Genomic DNA, 21,417 nt, shown 5'->3' on the forward strand with positions numbered 1-21,417 from the left:
AAGTAATCTCTTGACTTCTAGTCCAGAATTTCCATTATAAATGTCTACAAAGAATAAACAGTTTTATTGCATTTTAATAACTCAATTTTGAGAATTCAATTAAATTCTAAATATTGATTGACAGTGCTGCTTATTCTGAGAATTAAGGGGAGCACAGAATAGTCAGAACAACATTTGATTACATGCATTAGTGTCTGCATTAGATAGGACTAGTTGTGAATTATAGCTCAACTGTGGCCTTGGGCAAGTTGCTGAACCTCTCTAAGTCTCACTTTCCTATGTTTAAAATAGGATAATAACTCTATCATTGACTTCTGCGAAGATTAAAAATAGCACTTAAAATGTACCAGGAACTGCTCTATGTTTTATATTTATTAACTCATTTTATCTATTCCACAAGCCTCTGAGATACTGTTACTACAGGTTGAGCATCTAATCCAAAAATCCAAAATCCAAAATTCTCCAAAATCTAAAACTTTTTGAGCACTGACATGACATTCGAAGGAAATATTCATTGGAGCATTTTGGATTTTTTTTTTTTTTTTTAGACAGAATCTTGCTATATTGCCCAGACTGGTGTGCAGTGGCACAACCTGGGCTCACTGCAACCTCCACCTCCCAGGTTCAAGCAATTCTCCTGCCTCAGCCTCCTGAGTAGCTGTGATCACAGGTGTGTGCCACCATGCCCGGCTAAGTTTTGTATTTTTAGTAGAGACGGGGTTTCACCATGTTGGCCAGGCTGGTCTCGAACTCCTGACTTCAAGTGATCTGCCCACCTAGGCTTCCCAAAGTGCTGGGATTACAGGCATGAGCCACATTGGAGGCTTTTGGACTTCAGGTTTTCCATTAGGGATGCTCAACCCTTAAGTATATAATGCAAATATTCTAAAATCTGAAATTTGAAACACTTCTGGTCCCAAACATTTCAGATAAGGGATACTCAACCTGTATGGCCATTTTGCAGATGTGAAAAGTGAGGCACAGAGATATCAAATAGCTTGCTCAAGTTTATACTGCAAATAAGTGGCAGAGCTGAAACTTGAATCTAGGCAGTCCAACTCCAGAGGCCCTGTTCTTGACCAGCATATTATACTGCATCTCTACAAAAGCTGGTGCATATAAAGCTTTTGGTTCAATCTGGCAAGTTGTTAACAATAAATTACAGTTACTAGCATGATTGCAAGATTAACAGTGATCATACTGGAAGCAGCATTTTCACCCTTATTAATACTGTTCATAATGCACAAATATTAATGCACAAATATACACAGAGAACACACACAAATGGATATATGAATCTAGAGGATATTAAAGCTGAAGCAAATTATGGCCTCTGATTAGAGTGATTGGACCCAATAAAGCTAAGAATTCATTATGTTACATAGCAAGGCAATTAAAAAGTCTCAAGAACAAAGTATATGAATTTGGGTTATGTCTACATTGTTGTAACTTATCATGAGTAGACTAAGAAAAGTACTACTAAGTTATCTTCCACTATTTTTATTAGGAACATGTAATATACTTGAGAGGAGGCATAATTTCTGGTTCATTTTTGTATCTATGATTTGACCTTAGCCTAGGAGAATGAATGCAAGGCAAATAAATACCTGTTGAATGAATGAATGGAATACTAAAATGAAGAGTTGGCTTGGTGGTATGCTATTTTTTTTTTTTTCTGAGATGGAGTTTCTCTCTTGTTTTCCAGGCTGAAGTGCAGTGGTACGATCTCAGCTCACCACAACCTCCACCTCCCAGGTTCAAGCGATTCTCCAGCCTCGGCTTCCTGAGTAGCTGGGATTACAGGCACCTGCCACCACGCCCAGCTAATTTTGTGTTTTTAGTAGAGACGGAGTTTCTCCATATTAGTCAGGCTGGTCTTGAACTCCCGACCTCAGGTGATCCGCCCGCCTTGGCCTCCCAAAATGTTGGGATTACAGGTGTGAGCCACCGTGCCCGGCCCAGTGGTACACTTTTTAAAGACCCAACAACATAAGCGCCCTTTTAACCTGCCCAACAACATATCCTTTAGAGAGCAGTCACCCTGTTTCATCCCAGACTCCAGACCCAGAAAGGCTGGAGAGAACATGGGAAAATCTATAGATTCAATTATGGCTCAGGATGTCCCCGTTGGTTCCGGTTGGAACCAGGCCTCAGTCTGAATCCCAGCACTTATTTCTATTCCGATCTGCTTTCCAAAGGCCTTGGGATATCCAGTAGTCACTCTAAACCACCCTAAACAGAAAGCAGAGAATTCTCTTTTAACTCTCCAGTGCAATATTCCTTGATATACACCAGTACCTATCCAACTGTTCTATTCCATGAAGAAACTGGGACTCAGAGGGCTGTGACTTGCTGAAGGTCACAGGGGCAGAGCTAGGTGGACTGGACCTTATTTCCCTGGTTCCCTGTTAATGCAAATGCTGATATCTTATCTCCCCAAATCTCCCTCTGCACACTTCTATCTTACACTCTGGGAGACTAAGGCATTTTTAGTCGCCAAAACAACGCTCAAAGAAAGAAAAGTATGAGTAGAAACACCTGGAAGCTGGTCTGGTTCAGCCCTCTAATGGTACAGATAGGGAAAACCGAGGCCCAGAGAATAAGAAGGTCTTGCATAGAGTCACACAGGGAACCAGTTCTAGGCCACCACTCTCAAGGTTGCCTCAAATTTTGGGGACGACTTGTGTGCAGTTTTTCCTTTCTGTCGCTTCAGACAGCAAATACTCCTCTCCCTGCCCATTATATGAACAACTAAAGCTTATTTTGTTTTTGTTTTTAAGAGACGGAGTCTCGAGTCTCGCTCTGTCACCCAGGCTGGAGTGCAGTGGCGCGATCTCGGCTCACTGCAACCTCCGCCTCCCGGGTTCTAGCAGTTCTCCTGCTTCAGCTTCCCAAGTAGCTAGGACTACAGGGGCACGCCACCACTCCCGGCTAATTTTTTGTATTTTAGTAGAGACAGGGTTTCACCGTGTTGCGCAGGCTGGTCTCGAACTCCTGAGTTCAGGCAATCCACCCGCCTCGGCCTCCCACAGTGCTAGGATTCCAGGCGTGAGCCACCGCGCCCGGCCTAAAGCTTATTTTTTATGTGTATGTGGAAAGCGGGGAGAGGAGTCCCCGAAGATGGGAACCTAGCGCCACCCAGCCCAAGGTTGGCCCTCATAACCGCTCTCCGCTTCGACCAAAGGGCGAGGGTAGCCCGCTCCTAGTCTGCCGCTACGCCCCTTTCTCCCACCTCAGGCTCAGTACCCACCGGTGGGCTGGGGGGCTGGAGCTGGGGCCGGCGGGAACGTGGAGCCTGGGGGTGTGAACAGCCTCCGAGCCCTCCCGCGCCTCCGCCCCTAGCAGCAGGCGCACGTTGCTAGGGCGGGAGTGCGGGAGAAAAGCCTCCGGGCACCCTCGCAGGCCGCCGAACGGCAGTTCCGCTCGCCTAAAGCTGGGACGGAACTGAGCGCCCGGCGGTACTCTCTTCGTGTAGCAATGCACTGATGAGGTCAAGAGAAGAGGACGCTTGTGCCCAGGACCCCGCTGCCAGAAGAATCTGGACAATTCAAGGAAAACAGGTACCTTTGTAATAGCTATGGAGAAGGCACTTAATAAAGGTCATCTTTTAAATTATTAGTCGCTCAGATATACGTGTTGCCGTATTTCTTTGGAGTTTCCCTGATTTCGACTAGAAATTCCTCCTTTGGACACTCCCCCAGCTCCCCACTCCTCTATTCCTTTCATTATTTTTTTCATTGAACCATTACAGCCTAGTACCATAGCAAGAAGAGACCCCTCAGTACCTTCTTGAGATCCGAATGGGAAGACAGTTGGAGAAACTAACAGTTTTTACAGCTGCGGTCGCATTGCTTCCAGACTAGTCTATTCATCTCTGTATTCCTGGTGTACAGTATGGGGCTTGGTATATAGTAGGGGTTTGTTGAATGTTTGTTGAATGAATGAATGAATGAATGAGTGAATAGCAGGGATTCTAGCCAACATTCATTTATTTATTTATTTTTAAGACGGAGTCTTGCCCTGTCCAGGTTGAAGTGCAGTGGCGCGATCTCGGCTCACTGCAACCTCTGCCTCCCAGGTTCAAGCGATTCTCCTGCCTCAGCCCCCCAAGTACCTGGGACTACAAGTGCGCACCTCCATGCCCAGCTAATTCTTGTATTTTTAGTAGAGATGGGGTTTCATCATGTTGGCCAGGCTGGTCTTGAACTCCTGACCTCAGGTGATCCACCCGCCACGGCCTCCCAGAGTGCTGGGATTACAGGCATGAGCCTCCGTGGCTAGCCCCAACATTTATTTTGAACCCTAGTAGGTGCCTCTGCAGTGTTGATCTGGCAAAACAGCCTTCAATGAAGATTTGTGGAGTTTCTGAAAATTGGGTGCCTTTGAGGGGCTGGGAATGGTGAAAGAAGTTTGCCTCCACATACTGGCTATTGGGTCTGTTTTCCAATCCAGGGAAGGGATCCCCTTCATGGCATCCCTGATGAGGTATCTGTAGCCCTAGTTGGTGCTCGCTCTGTAATGATGGACTCATTACTTTCTAAGTTAGTGACCTATTATTGAGAGATTTCCTTCTGGCAAGAGAAAGTATCTACCCCTATGCCACTTGAAACTCTGATCTTCGTTCAGAGCCGATGGCTCTCCTTACAGACTTAATCCCTTTTTCCCACAACAGCCTGGGAAGCCACAACCAGGATAAACTTACTGCTTCGTCCTGGGACACTGGGCTAGGCTCAGTGCAGCTACAGAGTTGAGTTACTAGATCTCTGCACCAAAGATGTTCCTGCTCTGGGGATGTTTTTCCCTCTGAGACAGGCTTTAGGCTTAAGGCATGAAAGACTCCCAAACTGGTACCTGTAGCCAGGCCTCTCCCTCCACCTGCCACCTGCCCATCTGCAACTGGCTGTTTAAAAGACACCTCATTCTTGACATGACTCATACCAGAAACATCATCTTCCCCCCAAACCTGTTCCCCCTCTTTTCCCTCTAAGTGCTGGGCACTACCATTCACCAATCACCCAAGCCAAGGATCTAGGAGTCATTTGTAACTTTACCCTCGCTTCCTCGTTCAAGAACAATCCCCAAGACTTCTCAATTCTGCCTCCCAAACATTATAAAAATAAAAATCTGTTCACTTCTCTCTACCTACCACCTGGATTCAGGCCAACATCAGGGTGTGACAGATTAAAAATGACCACAACTTCTTTGTAGCTCTTTCCGTCAAGGCTGGCTTTGTAACTTGTTTTGACCAATAGAATGCAGCAGGAGTGACATTGTGGGACTTCTGAGTTTAAGCTTCAAAAGGCCATGCGGTTTCTGCTCCCATCCTCTTGGAACATTGCCAGCATGGGAAGAGGACCAAGCTAGTCTGTTTGAGAGACATGGCCCATCCAGTAGCTAGCACCAAATACCAGCCATATGAGTGACTGTTGCCCAGGCTGGAGTGCCGTGGTGCGATCTTGGCTCACTGCAACCTCCGCCTCCTTGGTTCAAGCAATTCTCCTGCCTCAGCCTCCTAAGTAGCTGGGATTACAGGTGTGCGCCCCCACGCCCGGCTGATTCTTGTATTTTTAGTAGAGACAGGGTTTCACCATGTTGGTCAGGCTGGTCTCAAACTCCTGACCTCATGATCCACCCGCCTCAGCCTCCCAAAGTGCTGGGATTACAGGTGTGAGCCACTGTGCCCGCCTCAGTGTTATAATCTTATGGGACCTCCAGGTACACGCAGTCCATCATTGATCAAAATGTTATTATGCAGCATACGACTTTATCCTCAGCTTAGAGGCCATCTCCCTCTCTGCCCCCCAAGTCTTCCCTAACCATTCCTCCCCTTCTCCAGACTGGGTTAACTATTCTTCTCCTGTGCTTCCAAAGCCCCCATACTTTCCACCACATAGTATAACTTTTCATTTATTTCTCTCTCTCACTCAACTGCAAGCAACAGAGGCAGTGACCGAGTCTCATTTACACTTGTATTGTTGGTATCTAACCCAGGGTCTGGCATAGCACTACAACAGAACTTTCTACAATTATGGAAAATGTTCTATACCTGCATTGTCTAATACTTTAGCCACTAGCCCTACTAGCTGTTGAGCACTTGAAATGTAGCTAGTGCAACTGAAGAACTGAATTTTAAATGTTATTTATTTTTAATTAATTTAAATTTAAATAGCCACATGGGGCTAGTGGTTATGGTATTGAATGAACAGTGTAGGGCTAGCACATAGTAGATGGCCATTGAACATTTTTGAACAAAGATTAAAAGGGAAAGACAGTCATGACAGACAGGACAGGATAGAATGCTATGGGTATAAGCAACATAATTTCATGTCGACCTCTTCTGGCTCCTCACTTCACATCCCCTCAACTTTACACTACCAGTGCCTTTGTCTTAGTCCATTTTGTGCTGCTGTAACAGAATACTACAGACTGGGTAATTTATTATGAGCAGAAATGTATTTGGCTCATGGTTCTGGAGACTGGGAAGTCCTCGAGAGGCTGCATCTGGTGAGAGCCTTCTTGCTGCATTATGACATGGTGGAAGACATCACATGGTGAGAGTGCAGGAGTAGTGAGGGAAGGGAACAAACTTATCCTTCTATCAGGAACCCACTCCCACAATAACATCATTAATCCGTGCATGAGGTCAGAGCCCTATGATCTAATCACCTCTTAAAGGTCCCACCTCTCAACACTGTCACAAGGGGAATTCAGTTTCCAGCACATGAACTTTGGGGGACATGTTCAAACCACAGCAGCCTGTGGCTCTGCCTTATTTAAATATAATCCTAGTTTTTTGGCTCTGTATGGCCTGAGTTGGTTGTTCTCTCCTGGACTTGCCCAGATTGATAACACCCCTCCTGTGAAGTGGGCTGGTCTGAAGAGCCCTCTGGAGAAGAGAGCTGTTCTGATCTAGTTTAGTCTGGCCTGAGCAGAGAGGACTCTGTCATTGGGAGACTTGGACTTCATCATAGAGGACCCATGTGATCTGAATTTTTCTGCATGGCAGGCTGCCAAATCCCTCTTAAAAGTGACGGTTAAAGCTGGCTGTACTGTGAAAACACCCCAGGAGGAAAAGAAGCCACAGTGTTGGTAGTCTTATTGCTATTCCTGGAAACCATGCAAACCCCAGTCAGATGACTTCCAGCCCTGGCACCACAGATATTGAATCAGTGTCTGAGAAGGAAGGAGGAATGGACACAGGCCCAGGCAGAAGGGGGCTGGGCTGGCCAGGCCACGGCCCCACCAGGCAGGCAGAAAAGGCTGGGCCTGACACCAAGGAGCAGGCCTGAGGGAAAGTAAAGGCTAGGGAAGAATAGGCCTTTCCAAAAGACTTTCCAAAATGTTCATTAAAATAAAAAAGTTTAGGCCAGGCCTGGTGGCTCACACCTGTAATCTCAACAATTTGGGTGGTTGAGGTGGAAGGATCACTTGAGGCCAGGAATTTGAGACCAGTCTGGGCAACATAGCAAGACTCAGGTCTCTACAGAAGTTTTTTTTGTTTTATGTTTTTTTTTTTTTTTTTTTTTTGAGATGGAGTCTCGCTCTGTCGTCCAGGCTGGAGTGCAGTGGTGCAATCTCGGCTCACTGCAAGCTCTGCCTCCTGGGTTGACGCCATTCTCCTGCCTCAGCCTCCCGAGTAGCTGGGACTACAGGCGCCCGCCACCACACCCAGCTAATTTCTTTCTTTTTTTGTATTTTTGGTAGAGACGGAGTTTCACTGTGTTAGCCAGGATGGTCTCGATCTCCTGACCTTGCGATCCACCCGTCTCGACCTCCCAAAGTGCTGGGATTACAGGTGTGAGCCACCGTGCCCGGTCCAGAAGTTATTTTTTTTTAAGTTTTTTAAAAAAGATCCAAACCAAATGTTATAAATGAGCAAGTGAAAGGGAAGGTTAGAGAGCAGGTTGTACACATAATCCCAATTTTGTAGAATAAATATGTTCCAGCTTGTATCATATAGTGGGAGCTAATGAATGATTTAACCTATGTGTGAGGAAATGTAAGTATATTTGTAGCAGTTTTTCACACATTGTAAATCGTGTGAGGTTCTTTGAAGATTGGGAGCCGAGTTCATGGTACAGAAAGACGTCTTGCACTTGCTAGTCCTCTGTCTGGAAATCTCCTCCCCAGATGTTTTCATGCCTTGTTTTTTCCAGTGCCACTTACCTGAGAGGACTTCTACGCCATCCTTTCTACACCAGCACCTCCATCATGCTCTTTTTCTTGTAATACTTGAATCTTTTTCATAGCCCTTATCATTACTGACATTATATTACATATCCATTTGTTGCATTTTATTTGTTCATGAAAGTAGACTTTGTTCTTCTTGACTGTTGTATCCCCAGTGTCTAAGGCCTGGCACACAGGCAGGGGCTCAATAAATCTGTTGAATGACTAAAATGTAACAATGGTGTCCATTCTTCTCTCCCCAGCTCAAAGTGCCTGAAGTTCAAGTACAGCCCTGCCCATGCCCATGAAGCCTCCAGAGGTCCCCTAAGAGCTCTAAGCAGCTTTCAAATTTTTTTGACCTGATAAAGAAGTACATTCATTCTCCACGGTGCATATATATGTATATATAGGCCAAAGACAAAATTACAACAAATGTAGTTAAGTGATCTTATTGGCTTTTATTAGCACTTCTAGAATCAGGCAACACCTCATTCTATAAAACAGAATGTTCCAATGAGCTGAACAGAGGACATGGGCTTTATAGGTAGAAAAGAGCTAAAAAAAAAAACAGAAAAAAGAAAAAAAAGAGGACTGCTCATTTCAAAGTTACTTTCCTCTTAGGGTTAAAACAGAGAGGACTTCCTTATCATGCCAGCTAATTCTGTACTGTTTGGGGATTTTAATATGCTCTCTCTCTTTTTCTCTCCCAATTTCTTGGAAGTTCAGATAAACTACTTAGTTTTGGTTTGGTGAAGTGGCAATTTAGCATGAGTAACTCCATTTTGTTTTGGTCTGGTCTGGTAGGGCCTAGTTTGGAAGCCCAGTCCAAAACAATGACCTTCCATTCATTTTGTTTAACTATTATATGTAATTGAAACAACAACGAAAACCTTACTAAGAGCATGTTTTCTGTTTTGTTCTTTATTCTTTTCTTTTTTTCTTTTTTGGAGACAGAGCCTCACTCTGTCGCCCACCACCCCGGCTGGAGTGCAGTGGTGTAATCTCGGCTCACTGCAACCTCTGCCTCCTGGGTTCAAATGATTCTTCTGCCTCAACCTCCCGAGTAGCTGGGACTACAGGCATGTGCCATCACGCCTGGCTAGTTTTTGTATTTTTAGTAGAGATGGAGTTTTGCCATGTTGGCCAAGCTGGTCTCGAACTCCTGACCTCAGGTGATCCACCCTCCTCAGCCTCCCAAAATGCTGAGATTACAGGCATGAGCCATTGTGCCCAGCCTTTTTTTCTTTCTTTTTATAAAAGATGCTGATCTCCATCCCTTGAATTTACTGATATGCCACCTAATAAAGGGTTGCCACTGCCTTAGGGCAGTGTTTCTAGAAATAGTCAAGGGGCTCCTTTGCATCCTAGTCAAGGAGTGACTGCCACAAATGCAGCTTCTTGGCTTCATCTCAGACTTAATGGATGAAAATCTTACCGGAAAGTCTGTGTGTTTTACAACTCCTCCTCTTTCCCCTCCTGACCATCCCCTGTCCTCTGATTCTGAAGCCTAATAAAGCTTAAGAGCTATAACCGGGGAGTTTATGAGTATCCCAAACGTGTCCTGCAGGGCTTGATGAACAGATAGGGAAAGGGCGATTCTCCAGTTCCAGTCCAACTTGGCTCATAAGTGGTCAAACAGAGGAACCCGACTTGATAAAAGTAAATCCACTCCTACCTTAGCCCTTTGCATTTGCTGATGCCTCTGCCCGAAAGCAACTCTGGTGACTTAGGGGCTGTTTTCCAGATCCTGGACCTGGTAGGGCCAATGACGCTCTAGGGCCACACCCAGTGAAGGCCCCTCTCCCCCGCCCCAACTTTCCCTAAAGATTTTAACCCTTGTTCCTCCCCCCTGCCCTCCACAACCTCTTTTCTTTCTTTTCTTTTTTTTTTTTTGAAACAGAGTCTTGCTCTGTTGCCCAGACTGGAGTGCAGTGGCGCATCTCAGCTCACTGCAACCTCCGCCTCCCGGGTTCAAGCAATTCTCGTGCCTCAGCCTCCCCAGTAGCTAGGATTACAGGTGCACACTACCACGCCCGGCTCATTTTTGTGCTTTTAGTAGAGACGGTGTTTCACCATGTTGGCCAGACTGGTCTCGAACTCCTCAAGTGATCTGCTTACCTCAGCCTTCCAAAGTGCTGGGATTACAGGCATGAGCCACTGCTCCTGGCCACACAACCTCTTTTCTTTTTAGCCTTCACACAAAAAGCACCTCCTGTTTTCTTTGTTTTCACCATAGGGTTGAATAATTCCCCATCCCCAGTCCTTAGAAGGAACAAATTCTAACCACAATCTCTAATTACCGTGGCCTATTTCCCTCCCCACCCTCAGAGGACTGTAGATGCTGTTATGAGGCCATCACCCTCCCACTGGGATGCACTGGAAACTTCTTTTGACACACAATTTACATTCTGAAACCTGCTACAACTATATTTACAGATCCTCACACATATAATAAAAACTTTTATTATCCCCTACTGTATATCAGACACCCAAAGTAAACACTTTGTAGACAAGATCTCATTTCATTCTTGAAGTAGCCCTCTAAGGTAGATAGTATTATTATCTACCTCTGTTGTAGAGCTAAGAAAACAGACACAGAAGCTGTGAGTAACCTGACCAAGATCCCATAGCTGTAAGCTGCATAGCTGGGATGAAACCAATGACTATATTTCACTCAGTGCTCTCTCTAGTCATATGGTGTAATATTGTCTATCTGGGGTGACAATGTGTCCCCACTGGATGATTACACCACTGTGTACTTCTCTGGGTAGCTCTGGGGCTGTTAGCTGCCCTTACCCCTCAGGTGCTAAAGCAGTAGTGGCTGAGAAGGAAAGGATTCTATCTCCTTTGTGTAGCCATTGCTTAGAGAAGCCTCAGAGTAGAGGTGCTAGAGCCCCTGTGAGCTATGGGATATAATGTTTTTCGGTTTAGCTCCCGCCTGTGTTCAGTTCTGATGCACTCAGAGTACTCTCTGACACCTGAAGGCCTGGGCCCTTCCCCTTTTGAGAGAGTGCCCAGCTTTCTGCCAAGACCCATAAGAAAGAATTTGGAGTTGGTGGCCGGGCGCGGTGGCTCACACCTGTAATCCCAGCACTTTGGGAGGCTGAAGGGGGAGGATGGCTTGAGCCCAGGAGTTTGAGATCAGCCTGAGCAACATGGCAAAACCCTGTCTCTACGAAAAATACAAAACTTAGCTGGGCACGGTGGCACGTGCCTGTAGTCCCAGCTACTCAGGAGGCTGAGGTGGGAGGATCACTTGAGCTGGGGAGGTCGAGGCTGCAGTGAGCTATGATTACACCACTGCACTCCAGCCAGGGTGACACAGTGAGACCCTATCTCAAAAAAACAAAAAAACAAAGAAGAAGAAGAAGAAGAATTTAGAGTTGGAGAGCAGCGTTCTCCTTGTATGCCCAGACAGACTAGACTGGATCCCCAGCAGAGGGCTCAATCTGGGCTCAGACTAATATATAAGATCCGGGGGGGGGGAAGCCCTAAACAGCTCAGGTACATGTTAGCAGTTTTGCTTTCTGGGGTGGGGGTGGGTGGATTTTTCTTCCACATGCTTATTTGCATATTTTGTTTCTTCAAAATAAAAAGGCATTACTTTTTTTCAATGCTAGTTTAAAAAGAAAACTCAAATATTCAAATTCAAAAAGTTTGGATATAAATTCTTTGGGAAAATCAGCCTAATACAGATGTTTCTCACTGGGCCTCAATGTTCAATTTAAAAAATTATTAATTATAGTAACCTTAAGTCACACTGCCTAGGTTCCAATCTCATGGCTACCAATTAGTAACTGTGACCCGTGGCAAGCCACTTAACTTCCATAAAAATGGGATCCTAATAGTACTTTCCTCGCACTATTAGTAGACACTTAGCGATTGCAGCTGCTATGTTCCAGATATTGTTTTATGTATTTAGCGTATTTACTCCTCAGCCGTCTGGGAGGCAGGTACTCTCACCCCATTTTACAGCTGGAGTTCCCACCCAGTGAGCAGCCAAACGGGATTTGAGCCAGGAAGTTTGTCAGCAGAGCCTTGCTTGAAGCTACGCATCTAAAGCTGCCTCTCAAAAAGGGCAGTGGTCGGGATTACATAACAGAACGCTTGCAAAGCTCTCGGCGAAAGCCTGGCACTTAATAAGTGCTCAATAAAGTTTCCTACGGTCACAGTAATATTTGGAGTTTTATGTTTGTTGTAGAACAAATACGCATACAATCGCGATTTCATTCAACAAGGAATTTAAAGAGACCTGCTGCCCCAGGCGGGATGAGAGCGCGGGTGGGGTGGGAGGAGGCGCAGCGGCGGGGCGCGCTGGCGCACCGGGAGGGCCGGGGGCGTGGTCAGCCAGGCCCCGCCCGCCGCCACCTGCGACAGGTGGAGCGCACGGGGCGGGCGCAAGGCCATGTCCGCCGAGGGCGCGGAGCCGGGGCCGGGGTCCGGGCCCGGGCCGGGGCCACTCTGCCCCGAACACGGCCAGGCTCTGAGCTGGTTCTGCGGCTCCGAGCGACGGCCCGTGTGCGCCGCCTGCGCGGGGCTGGGCGGTCGCTGCCGGGGGCACCGCATCTGCCGGGCGGAGGAGCGCGCCGAGGAGCTGCGGGTGAGCGGGTGTGGGCGCCGGAAGGCGAGGGCTCCGGAGGCCCCGGGCGCGCCTGGCGGGACCCGGCAGGGACTGGGGAGCATGGGGCTGGGCGGACTCGACAGCCGGCCCCGGAGCCCAGGCTCCTTGGTGGCTTTGGCTGTAGGACTAGGCGGTTAAGGGTGTGGTCTCTGAAGTCAGGCTGGCCTGAGTTCGAATCTACTGCCTGTGAGTCACGTAACTCTCTGAGCCTCAGTGTCTTCATCTGTAGTTTGGGGACAACAACAATAATAATAGCGCGTACTTATTAGAGTTGTGAGATATAAATAAGATAGTGGGTGAAATGCTTAGCGATAAGGGGATCCAGGCTCTCCAAGCCCCTTCCATTGCTCTGTTGAAGCTGGGGTTGGCATGAAAGGCTCAGCTGCTCCAGTTCTCAGCGCAAGGTGTGCCCCAGCTCCCGCCCCTGTGGAAACTGACACTGATAAAATCCAGCGCGTCCTTATCCCTTAACCCCTGTACTCAAAGCCCCCCTCCTCCTTTCGCCTCTTCCCCCTGCTCCTACCTCCTTCTGGCTTCTGGTGCGGTGATCTCTTTTTCGCTTTCAGGATTGGCCTTGACTGTACTTCAAGCTGGTTTAAGGGCTTCAGCTGGATAAACGGTGGGGGTAGGGAGAATATCAGGAGATTCCCCTTCACCCAGGCTTTCTCGCCACCTCCACTTCCAGCTCGGCTCCAGGGTGGCCACCTCTTTGTCATCACCATTCTCCTGAGCTGCTGAGATTGGGAGAGTCGAAGTCACCTTGGCGCTTCTCTGTGGCCCCTGGGGATTTCCTTGCAATTTGATTAAACAGCTTGTTTCTCCCAACCCGACTCTGGAGTTCACCCCTGCTGTGAAGCCTGAGGGCTCTCGCTGGGGACTTCACCTACTCAGAGTGACCTGTAATAAACACATCTTATATAGGGTGCTGGGCTCGGGAGGGGTTCAGTTTTTCAGCAACACCCAAAAGCTCCTGGTTCGTCCTACCTGTTACCTCTATCAACAATAATGATGACAAAAATAAACCTGGATAACGCGGTGTAATCAACTTGCATAATGGACAAAAACTTTGCAAACTCCAAAGTACTTAAATGTCTGTTATCTCATTCTGTCTTGACCACGCCTTTGAAGGGGTCCTACCTACATTTTACAAATGAGGCACCAGAGGCCCAGAACAAGGCAGTAACTCCTCCGAGCTTCCTAATGTTCAGGGGTGGGACCCAGGGAGTCATCGACTAGGCAAGAGGAAACTGCTGCTTTGCTTCGGCGGTTGGAGGGAGGAAGTGATGCTAATGGGGGTGAGAATGTCATGGAAACCTTAAAAGTAGCTATCAGGACTGGATTTGAGTGGTGGAAAGAGTGAAGCCTCGGGCAGGTGGCAGGCCTGGTGCTAGTTTCGGTACTACTCCAGGGAGCCTTCTTTGAACCCCTCTGAGGCCCTGTGCATATTTATCTCCTTTGCCTGAAGGGAGGTGGATCTTACCCTGTCTTCCTCCAAATTAGAGTAGATTTCTTTTGCACATTCCTTCCTCTATCCATTCAGTCAGCAAATGAATCTCACCCTAGGGCAAGTTTGTTACCAAAACCAGCACCAGTTCTACTGCTCTCCTACCTCTGGATTCCTGCCCTGTGGTTTTTCAGAAGCCTTCTCGGTGCTCTTAGTCCATGGTGCATGGTGATCACAGCTTCCTCCTAGTCAACTCAATTCTGTAACTTTGTATTTGGACCTGTGAAATGTAAGACTAATTTCTACTTCTGGGTGGAAAGATTTACAAGGGCTTCCTAGAAGAGGTAGCTAAGTTGCCTTTTGGCAGATGGAACTGAGGCAGAACTCTTAGGGGAAACAGTGGAGGGACTGCTGCTTGGACAGGCTCTAGGTATCACCTGAAGAAACGGAGAGCAAAAGCAGGGCCCTGGCCCATACCTTCTCGGGGGAAGTCACTTCTCTTTGGGCCTCAGCTTTCCCGTTTCTTTCTCTTTCCTTTTTTTTTAAATTTATGTGTATTTATTTGTTTATTTATTTATTTATTTTTGAGACAGTCTCACTCTGTCGCCCAGGCTGGAGTGTGGAGTACAGTGGCGCTATTTCAGCTCACTGCAACCTCTGCTTCCTAGATTCAAGAGATTCTCCTACCTCAGCCTCCCAAGTAGCTGGGACTACAGGCGCATGCCATTATGCCTGGCTAATTTTTGTATTTTTTGGTAGAGATGGGGTTTTACCACGTTGGCCAAGCTGGTCTCGAACTCCTGATCTCAGGTGATCTGCCCACCTCAGCCTCCCAAAGTGTTGGGATTACAGGTGTGAGCCACCGTGCCCGGCCAGCTTTCCCATTTCTAAAACTCCCCTGAGTTCATGGATGATGCTCATAGCTTTGAGAGCCATGAACTGCTGAACCTCTTGTGGTCAAGGCAGTGGGTGTTCATTCATTCAACAAATGTTTATTCAGGGCCTTCTATGTTCAGAAACTCTCTTTGAGGTACTAGGACATAGAGAAGTCAGACTTATGGTGCTTCTGTTCCAGTGGTGGGGGAGAGAGATACCCCAAAAGGTAAACAAACACATAATATATAGTCAGAGAGTTATAAGTGCAAGGGAGAAAAATAAAGCAAAGGAAGAGATTGGGTGAGGAGGGAGATGGTCAGGGAAGACTTCTCTGAAGAGATGACATCTGAATGCAGTTGGGGAGTGAGACACACACACACACACACAGAGAGAGACTGGTGGAAACGGAACTACAGGAGTGCAAAGGCACTGAGGTCAGGACAAGTTTGGTACATTTAAGGAACAGAAAGAAGGCCATCGTGGAGAGAGGTAGAAAGTGATGTTGGAGAAATAAGCTGAGTCATATCAGGTAGGGCTAGGTTGGCTAAGCTAAGAAGCCTGATGTCATTGTGAGTGTACTAAAAGCCATTGGAAGGTTTTGAGTAGGGGCATGACCTGGTCTGATTTCCTTACAAAGGTGGCTCTGGCTACCTGGGGGGTTGGGGGTGCAGGTTACCCAGTTAAGAGGTTCTAACAGTGGTTCCTGTGACAGATCATGGCAATCTGGATAGAATAACTGGAGTAGAGGTGACCAGAGGAGAGAGAGAGACTTTGGAGATGGGGTTGATAGGACTCACTAATGGAAGTGATGTGGGATTGGAGACAAACTCCTGGGTTTTTGGTCTGGGTAACAGGTGAATGATTGATGGTGCTGCTTAATGAATGGGGATAACTTGGGGGAGAGTAGTTCTGGACAGAACAGAAGGTATGGACAGTCAGGCAGCTGGGTATGACGGAGGACCAAGAGTGTGTGCGCCAGAAAGTGATTATAATGGGCTGAGCGTGGTGGCTCACACCTGTAACATCCCAGCACTTTGTGGGGCTGAGGCTGGAGGATTGCTTGAGCCCAGGAGTTGGAGACCAACCTAGGCAACGTGGCAAAAGTCCATCTCTACAAAAAATGCAAAAATTAGCCAGGTGTGGTGGCACGTGCCTGTAGTTCTAGCTACTCAGGAAGGACATGGGAGGATCACTTGAGCCCGGAAGGTCAAGGCTGCAGTGAGTCTTGATCATGCCACTGCACTCAGCCTGGACGACAAGCAAGACTATCTCAAAATAAATACATAAATAAATTTAAAAAGAAACAAATGGCTGGGTGCGGTGGCTCACACCTGTAATCCCAGCAATTTGAGAGGTCAAGGCGGGCAGATCACCTGAGGTCCGGAGTTCAAAACCAGCCTGGCCAACATGGTGAAACCCTGTCTCTACTAAAAATACAAAAATTAGCTGGGCGTGGTGACACGCACTTGTAATCCCAGCTACTTGGGAGGCTGAAGCAGGAGAATCGCTTGAACCTGGGAGGTGGAAGTTACAGCGAGCCGACATCGCGCCACTGCACTTCAGCCTGGGCAACCAAGTGAGACTCTGCCTCAAAAAATAAATAAATAAAAATAAAAATAAACACAAGACAAAATGGACTTTAAGGCAAACTTGCTACTAAAGATAAAGTCACTTAGAGAATGTGCAGTTCACCAGCAACATATAATGATTCCAATCTTAAATGTTTCTAGATAATATAGCCTGAGAATATTCATAAAGCAAAAATTTGTTTTAAAGTTATTATAATGATAGGCTGGGGTTCTGGGGTAAAGACGGAAGTGAGGTCACAGAAGGGGATGATGGACAGTGAAAGGTGGTCCCACTAACATGTTGGTGGCCTCAACTGAGCTGTTGCTGGAATAGGGATCCTAGAATTAGGGAGTGAGAAGGATAGGGCATGGTGGGGAGAGTGTGGATCCTTGACATGGAGATTTAGGAGGTGGTGCAGTTTTTGATAATGATGAGATCTGGGCTATGAACATGGGGGTGGGTGGCTGACATGTGGTAACAGGAGAAAATCACTGGGATGGAGTGAATGGCTCAGGTACATGGACCTAGATGCCACAAGCTTTGTTTGTGTTGCAGAACAAGATTGTGGACCAGTGTGAGAGGCTGCAGTTACAGAGTGCTGCCATCACCAAGTATGTGGCGGACGTCCTGCTGGGGAAGAACCAAAGAGCAGTGGTAATTCCTCTTCTTTCCTCTCTACTCAGCCCCCTCCTAGGATAAAGCCTTAGACTTAGGGACTTGGGCAAGTCTAGGGTCCCTTACCAACCTCACAGACTCATTGTGCTACTAGCAAAGCTTCCGATCCCTCAGAGACTCAATTTTACCATCTGGGCAGGGTGGGCTTGTTCCTGTACCATACTTGGTGCAAAGACTCTGCTAGCAAATGACTTTCTTGGGTATCTTGGCATAGGGGATCAAGAAGGGTCGTATTCTTCTACCAACTGGTCATTTTCTGCCCAGCTCCAGAATTATAAAATAACCTTTTACATTGAATATTCTCTGTGACAATCTTATGAAGTAGGTAGCAGTAACATCTCCATTTACAAATAGGAAAATGGGTCCTTATAGAGGTTAAAGAGGTTAACTGACCTGCCCAAGGCCCCCACAGCCTCCTGGCAGTTGGTTCTATGACCTGGATCTTCTGTCTCCTAGGCTAGTGCTCCTTCTGCTACATCCCACTGCTGATTCTTTTTTTTTTTTTCTTTTTGAGATGGGGCCTCACTCTGTTGCCCAGGCTGGAGTGCAGTGGCGCGATCTTGGCCCACAGTAACCTCTGCCTCCCTGGTTTAGGCGATTCTCCTGCCTCAGCCTCCCAAAGTGCTGGGATTACAGGTGCCTGCCACAATGACTGGCTAATTTTGTAAATTTTTAGTAGAGACGGGGTTTTACCATATTGACCAGGCTGGTCTCGAACTCCTGGGCTCAAGCCATCCTCCCTCCTTGGCCTTCCAAAGTGCTAGGATTACAGGTGTGAGCTGCCATGCCTGGTCTCCACTGCAGATTTTTTATTCAGTGGACTCATTACCACTGCTGTGTCATCACTTTCAAGTATGCCTATCAGGGGCAGAGCCTATGAATTTCTTTCTGCATATCCCCTCCCTCCCTTCCCTATAGTACATGGAGCAGACTTGGTACCACATTAGTCAGAGTTCTTTTAATTGCATGGAACAGAACCCAGTTGAACAAGTATAAGCAAAATGGGGCGTTTCCTGACGGGACACTAGGGGGGTCCTCTTAGGACCTAAAAGGGGCTAGACCAGGAACCAGAAAGCTGCTAGGAGTCCAGGCAGCTACTTGGTGCCCATCTATGCTTCGCTTTGCATGATGGTCTCCATCTCCCTCCCCTGCCCTCTTCCCCTCTTCTTTATCTTTTTTATTTTCTTGTCTTACTGCATTGGTTATGACCTTAGTACTGTGTTAAATAGAAGCTAGTGTGGCAAATCCTGGCTTTTTTTTTTTTTTTTTTTTTGAGACGGAGTTTCACTCTTGTTGCTTGGACTGGAGTACAATGGCGCGATCTCGGCTCACTGAAACCTCTGTCTCCTGGGTTCAAGCGATTCTCCTGCATCAGCCTCCCATGTAGCTCGGATTACAAGTGCCCAACCACCACACCCAGCTAATGTTTTATATTTTTAGTAGAGATGGAGTTTCACCATGTTGGCCAGACTGGTCTTGAACTCCTGACCTCGGGTGATCTGCCCACCTCGGCCTCCCAAAGTGCTGGGATTACAGGCGTGAGCCACTGTGCCTGGCCTGACAAATCCTGACTTTAAGAGGAAAGCTACCAATATTTCACCAGTTATTTATTTAACAAACCTTTACTGAGCACCTACCATGTGCCAGATACTGTTGTTCAATGGATTAGGCATTCCCCAGTGAACAAAACAGAAATTCCTATTTTCGTGAAGCCTACATTCTTGTCACAGAAGAGGGACAGTAACAAATAAAATATATTTTATGTCCGAAGGTGATACGTGCTATGGGGAAATATAAAACAGAAAGGGGAATAGTACAGGTTGCAGTTACATGTGCTGTGACCAGGAATGACTTCATTAAGAAGATTGAGGCTGGGCGCAGTGGCTCTTGCCTGTAATCCCAGCATTTTAGGAGGCCGAGGCAGGCAGATCACGAGGTCAGGAGTTCGACACCATCCTGGCTAACGGGGCGAAACCCCATCTGTACTAAAAATACAAAAAATTAGCAGGGCATGGTGGCAGGCACCTGTATTCTCAGCTACTCGGGAGGCTGAGGCAGGAGAATCACTTGAACCCGGGAGGCGGAGGTTGCAATGAGCTGAGATTGCGCACTGCACTCCAGCCTGGGCAACAGTGCGAGACTCTGTCTCCAAAAAGAAAAGAAAGAAACACTTTGGCTGCTATGTTTAGAAGTGATTATAGGCCGCAAAGGTTAAAGCAGGGAGACCAGTTAGGAAGCCATTGTAATAATCCAGGTGGGAAGCAAGTGTGGTCTGGACCCAAGCAATGGTGGCAAAGCTTGTGAGAAGTGGCTGGATTCTGCATATATTTTGAAGAGGCAACAGGATTTGCTGATGGACTAGATGTAGGCTCTGAAAGAAAGAGAGGAGGTGTCAGGATAACACTTAAGTTTTTTTATTTGAGCAACTGGCAGGATGGAGCAGCCATGAACTGGGGTGGGGAAGGACTGCATGTGGAGTTGGTTGGCGGAGGCAGGGAGGGGAGTGGGGGAGACCAGGCATGCTAAGTTGTTGTGGGCATGTTACGTTTGAGATACCTATTTGACATCCAAGTGAAGGTGCTGAGTGGGTAGCTGCATATATGAATTGGGAGAGGGCTGGGTTGGAGATATAAATTTGGGATTTATCAGTGTATAAATAGTATTGAAAGCTGTGGGAGAGGAAAGCTGTGGGAGAGGGAATGAGTGTAGACACGAAAGAGCAGCGGTCCAAAGACTGAGCCCTAGGGCACTTCACCTCCTATTGAGAAGACAGAAGGAACTAGCAAAGGGGACCAAGAAATCAGCTAATGAAATAGAAGTAAACCAAGAGAGCAGAGTGTCCCAGCATGGGTTCCAAGGAGGTGGGAGATATCGCTGCTCTCAAATGGTGTATATTTATTTAACTGTCTTATCACAGGCATAGATTGACGTGATTACCGCCACAATTAAAATACAGAACAGTTCCATCACTAGGACTGCTTGTGCTACCCTTTTATAGCCACATGTACCCTTTCCTATCCCCTTGTATTATTGTTAATACAAAATTTCTGAATTTGGATTGCTAATCTCAGTAAAGCATTTTTTATTTTTGTTTTAGGATTTTTGCATGTATGCTCAGGAGTGAGATTAGTCTATGAATTTCATTTCTTGTACAGTCCTCATCAGATTTGGTATCAAGATTATGTGAGCCTTATTCAATGGATTGGGAAACAGAACTCTTTTTTCTTAAGGGTTTACTTAAGATAAAGTTGTTCTTAGTTTTGATCAAAGTTGTCACAGGTTTGACTATTAGTCTTTAGAACCAGCTTCTAGTATTTTTGATCTGCTCTTTTGTATCTTTGTCTTAATTTCATTATTCTTTCTTTTTTTTTAGACAAAGTCTCACTGCGTTGCCCAGACTGAAATGCAGTGGCACAGTCATAGCTCACTGCAGCCTTGAACTCCTGGGCTCAAGTGATCCTGCTGCCTTGGCCTCCCAAAGTGCTTGGATTACCAGCATGACTCGGTACTGTGCCTGGCCTGTAGAGTTGTATATATATATCTCTCTCTTAAGCTTATTCATTGGGCTGAGCATGGTGGCTCATGCCTATAATCCCAGCACTTTGGGAGGCCAAGGCAGGATGATCACTTGAACCCAGGAGTTCGAGACTTTTTTGGGCAACATAGCAAGACGCTGTCTCTACAAAAAATTAAAAAATTAGCCAGACATGATGGCATGGGCCTATAGTCCCAACTACTTGGGAGGGTGAGGTGAGAGGATCACTTGAGCCTAGGAGTTTGAGGCTGCAGTGAGCTATGATTGCACCACTGCATTCTAGGCTGGGTGACAGAATGAGACCCTGTCTCAAAAAAACAAAAAATAAAAACCTTTTTTTTTTCTTTTTTTGGGACAGAGTCTCGCCCTGTCACCCAGGCTGGAGTGCAGTGGTGCGATCTCAGCTCACTGTGGCCTCCACCTCCCAGGTTCAAGCAATTCTTCTGCCTCAGCCTCCTGAGTAACTGGGATTACAGGCTCCCACCACCAGGCCCAGCTAATTTTTGTATTTCAGTAGAGGCGGGGTTT

The 21,417-nt window shown here is 46.8% G+C and overlaps 2 protein-coding genes across 8 annotated transcripts in view; one reads left to right on the top strand and one right to left on the bottom strand.

Moving 5' to 3' along the window:
- WDR31 (WD repeat domain 31) overlaps positions 1-3,328 on the bottom strand; it is a 28,025-nt gene extending 24,697 nt beyond the window's left edge. For 3 of the 5 annotated variants that reach the window (XM_030817668.1, XM_012508831.2, XM_003264026.4), the window contains exon 1: positions 3,251-3,309. The gene's annotated coding sequence lies outside the window, so the exon portion shown is untranslated. Of the gene's footprint in view, positions 1-3,250 lie in introns of all 5 variants that reach the window. The other 2 variants (XM_030817667.1, XM_030817666.1) reach the window with 1 other exon arrangement.
- Positions 3,329-3,478: 150 nt separating this feature from the next.
- The window catches only part of BSPRY (B-box and SPRY domain containing), a 42,700-nt gene continuing 24,761 nt past the window's right edge, over positions 3,479-21,417 (top strand). The window contains exons 1-2 of one of the 3 annotated variants that reach the window (XM_030817664.1): positions 3,479-3,560; positions 17,235-17,333. In XM_030817664.1, the coding sequence (XP_030673524.1) occupies positions 3,486-3,560; positions 17,235-17,333 (174 nt within the window). In that variant the 5' untranslated portion in view covers positions 3,479-3,485. Of the gene's footprint in view, positions 3,561-12,532; positions 12,770-17,234; positions 17,334-21,417 lie in introns of those variants that run through there. The other 2 variants (XM_003264027.4, XM_030817665.1) reach the window with 2 other exon arrangements.

The sequence above is a fragment of the Nomascus leucogenys genome, chromosome 8, assembly GCF_006542625.1.
Source record: "Nomascus leucogenys isolate Asia chromosome 8, Asia_NLE_v1, whole genome shotgun sequence".
In the NCBI taxonomy this organism is placed as follows: Eukaryota; Metazoa; Chordata; class Mammalia; order Primates; family Hylobatidae; genus Nomascus; species Nomascus leucogenys.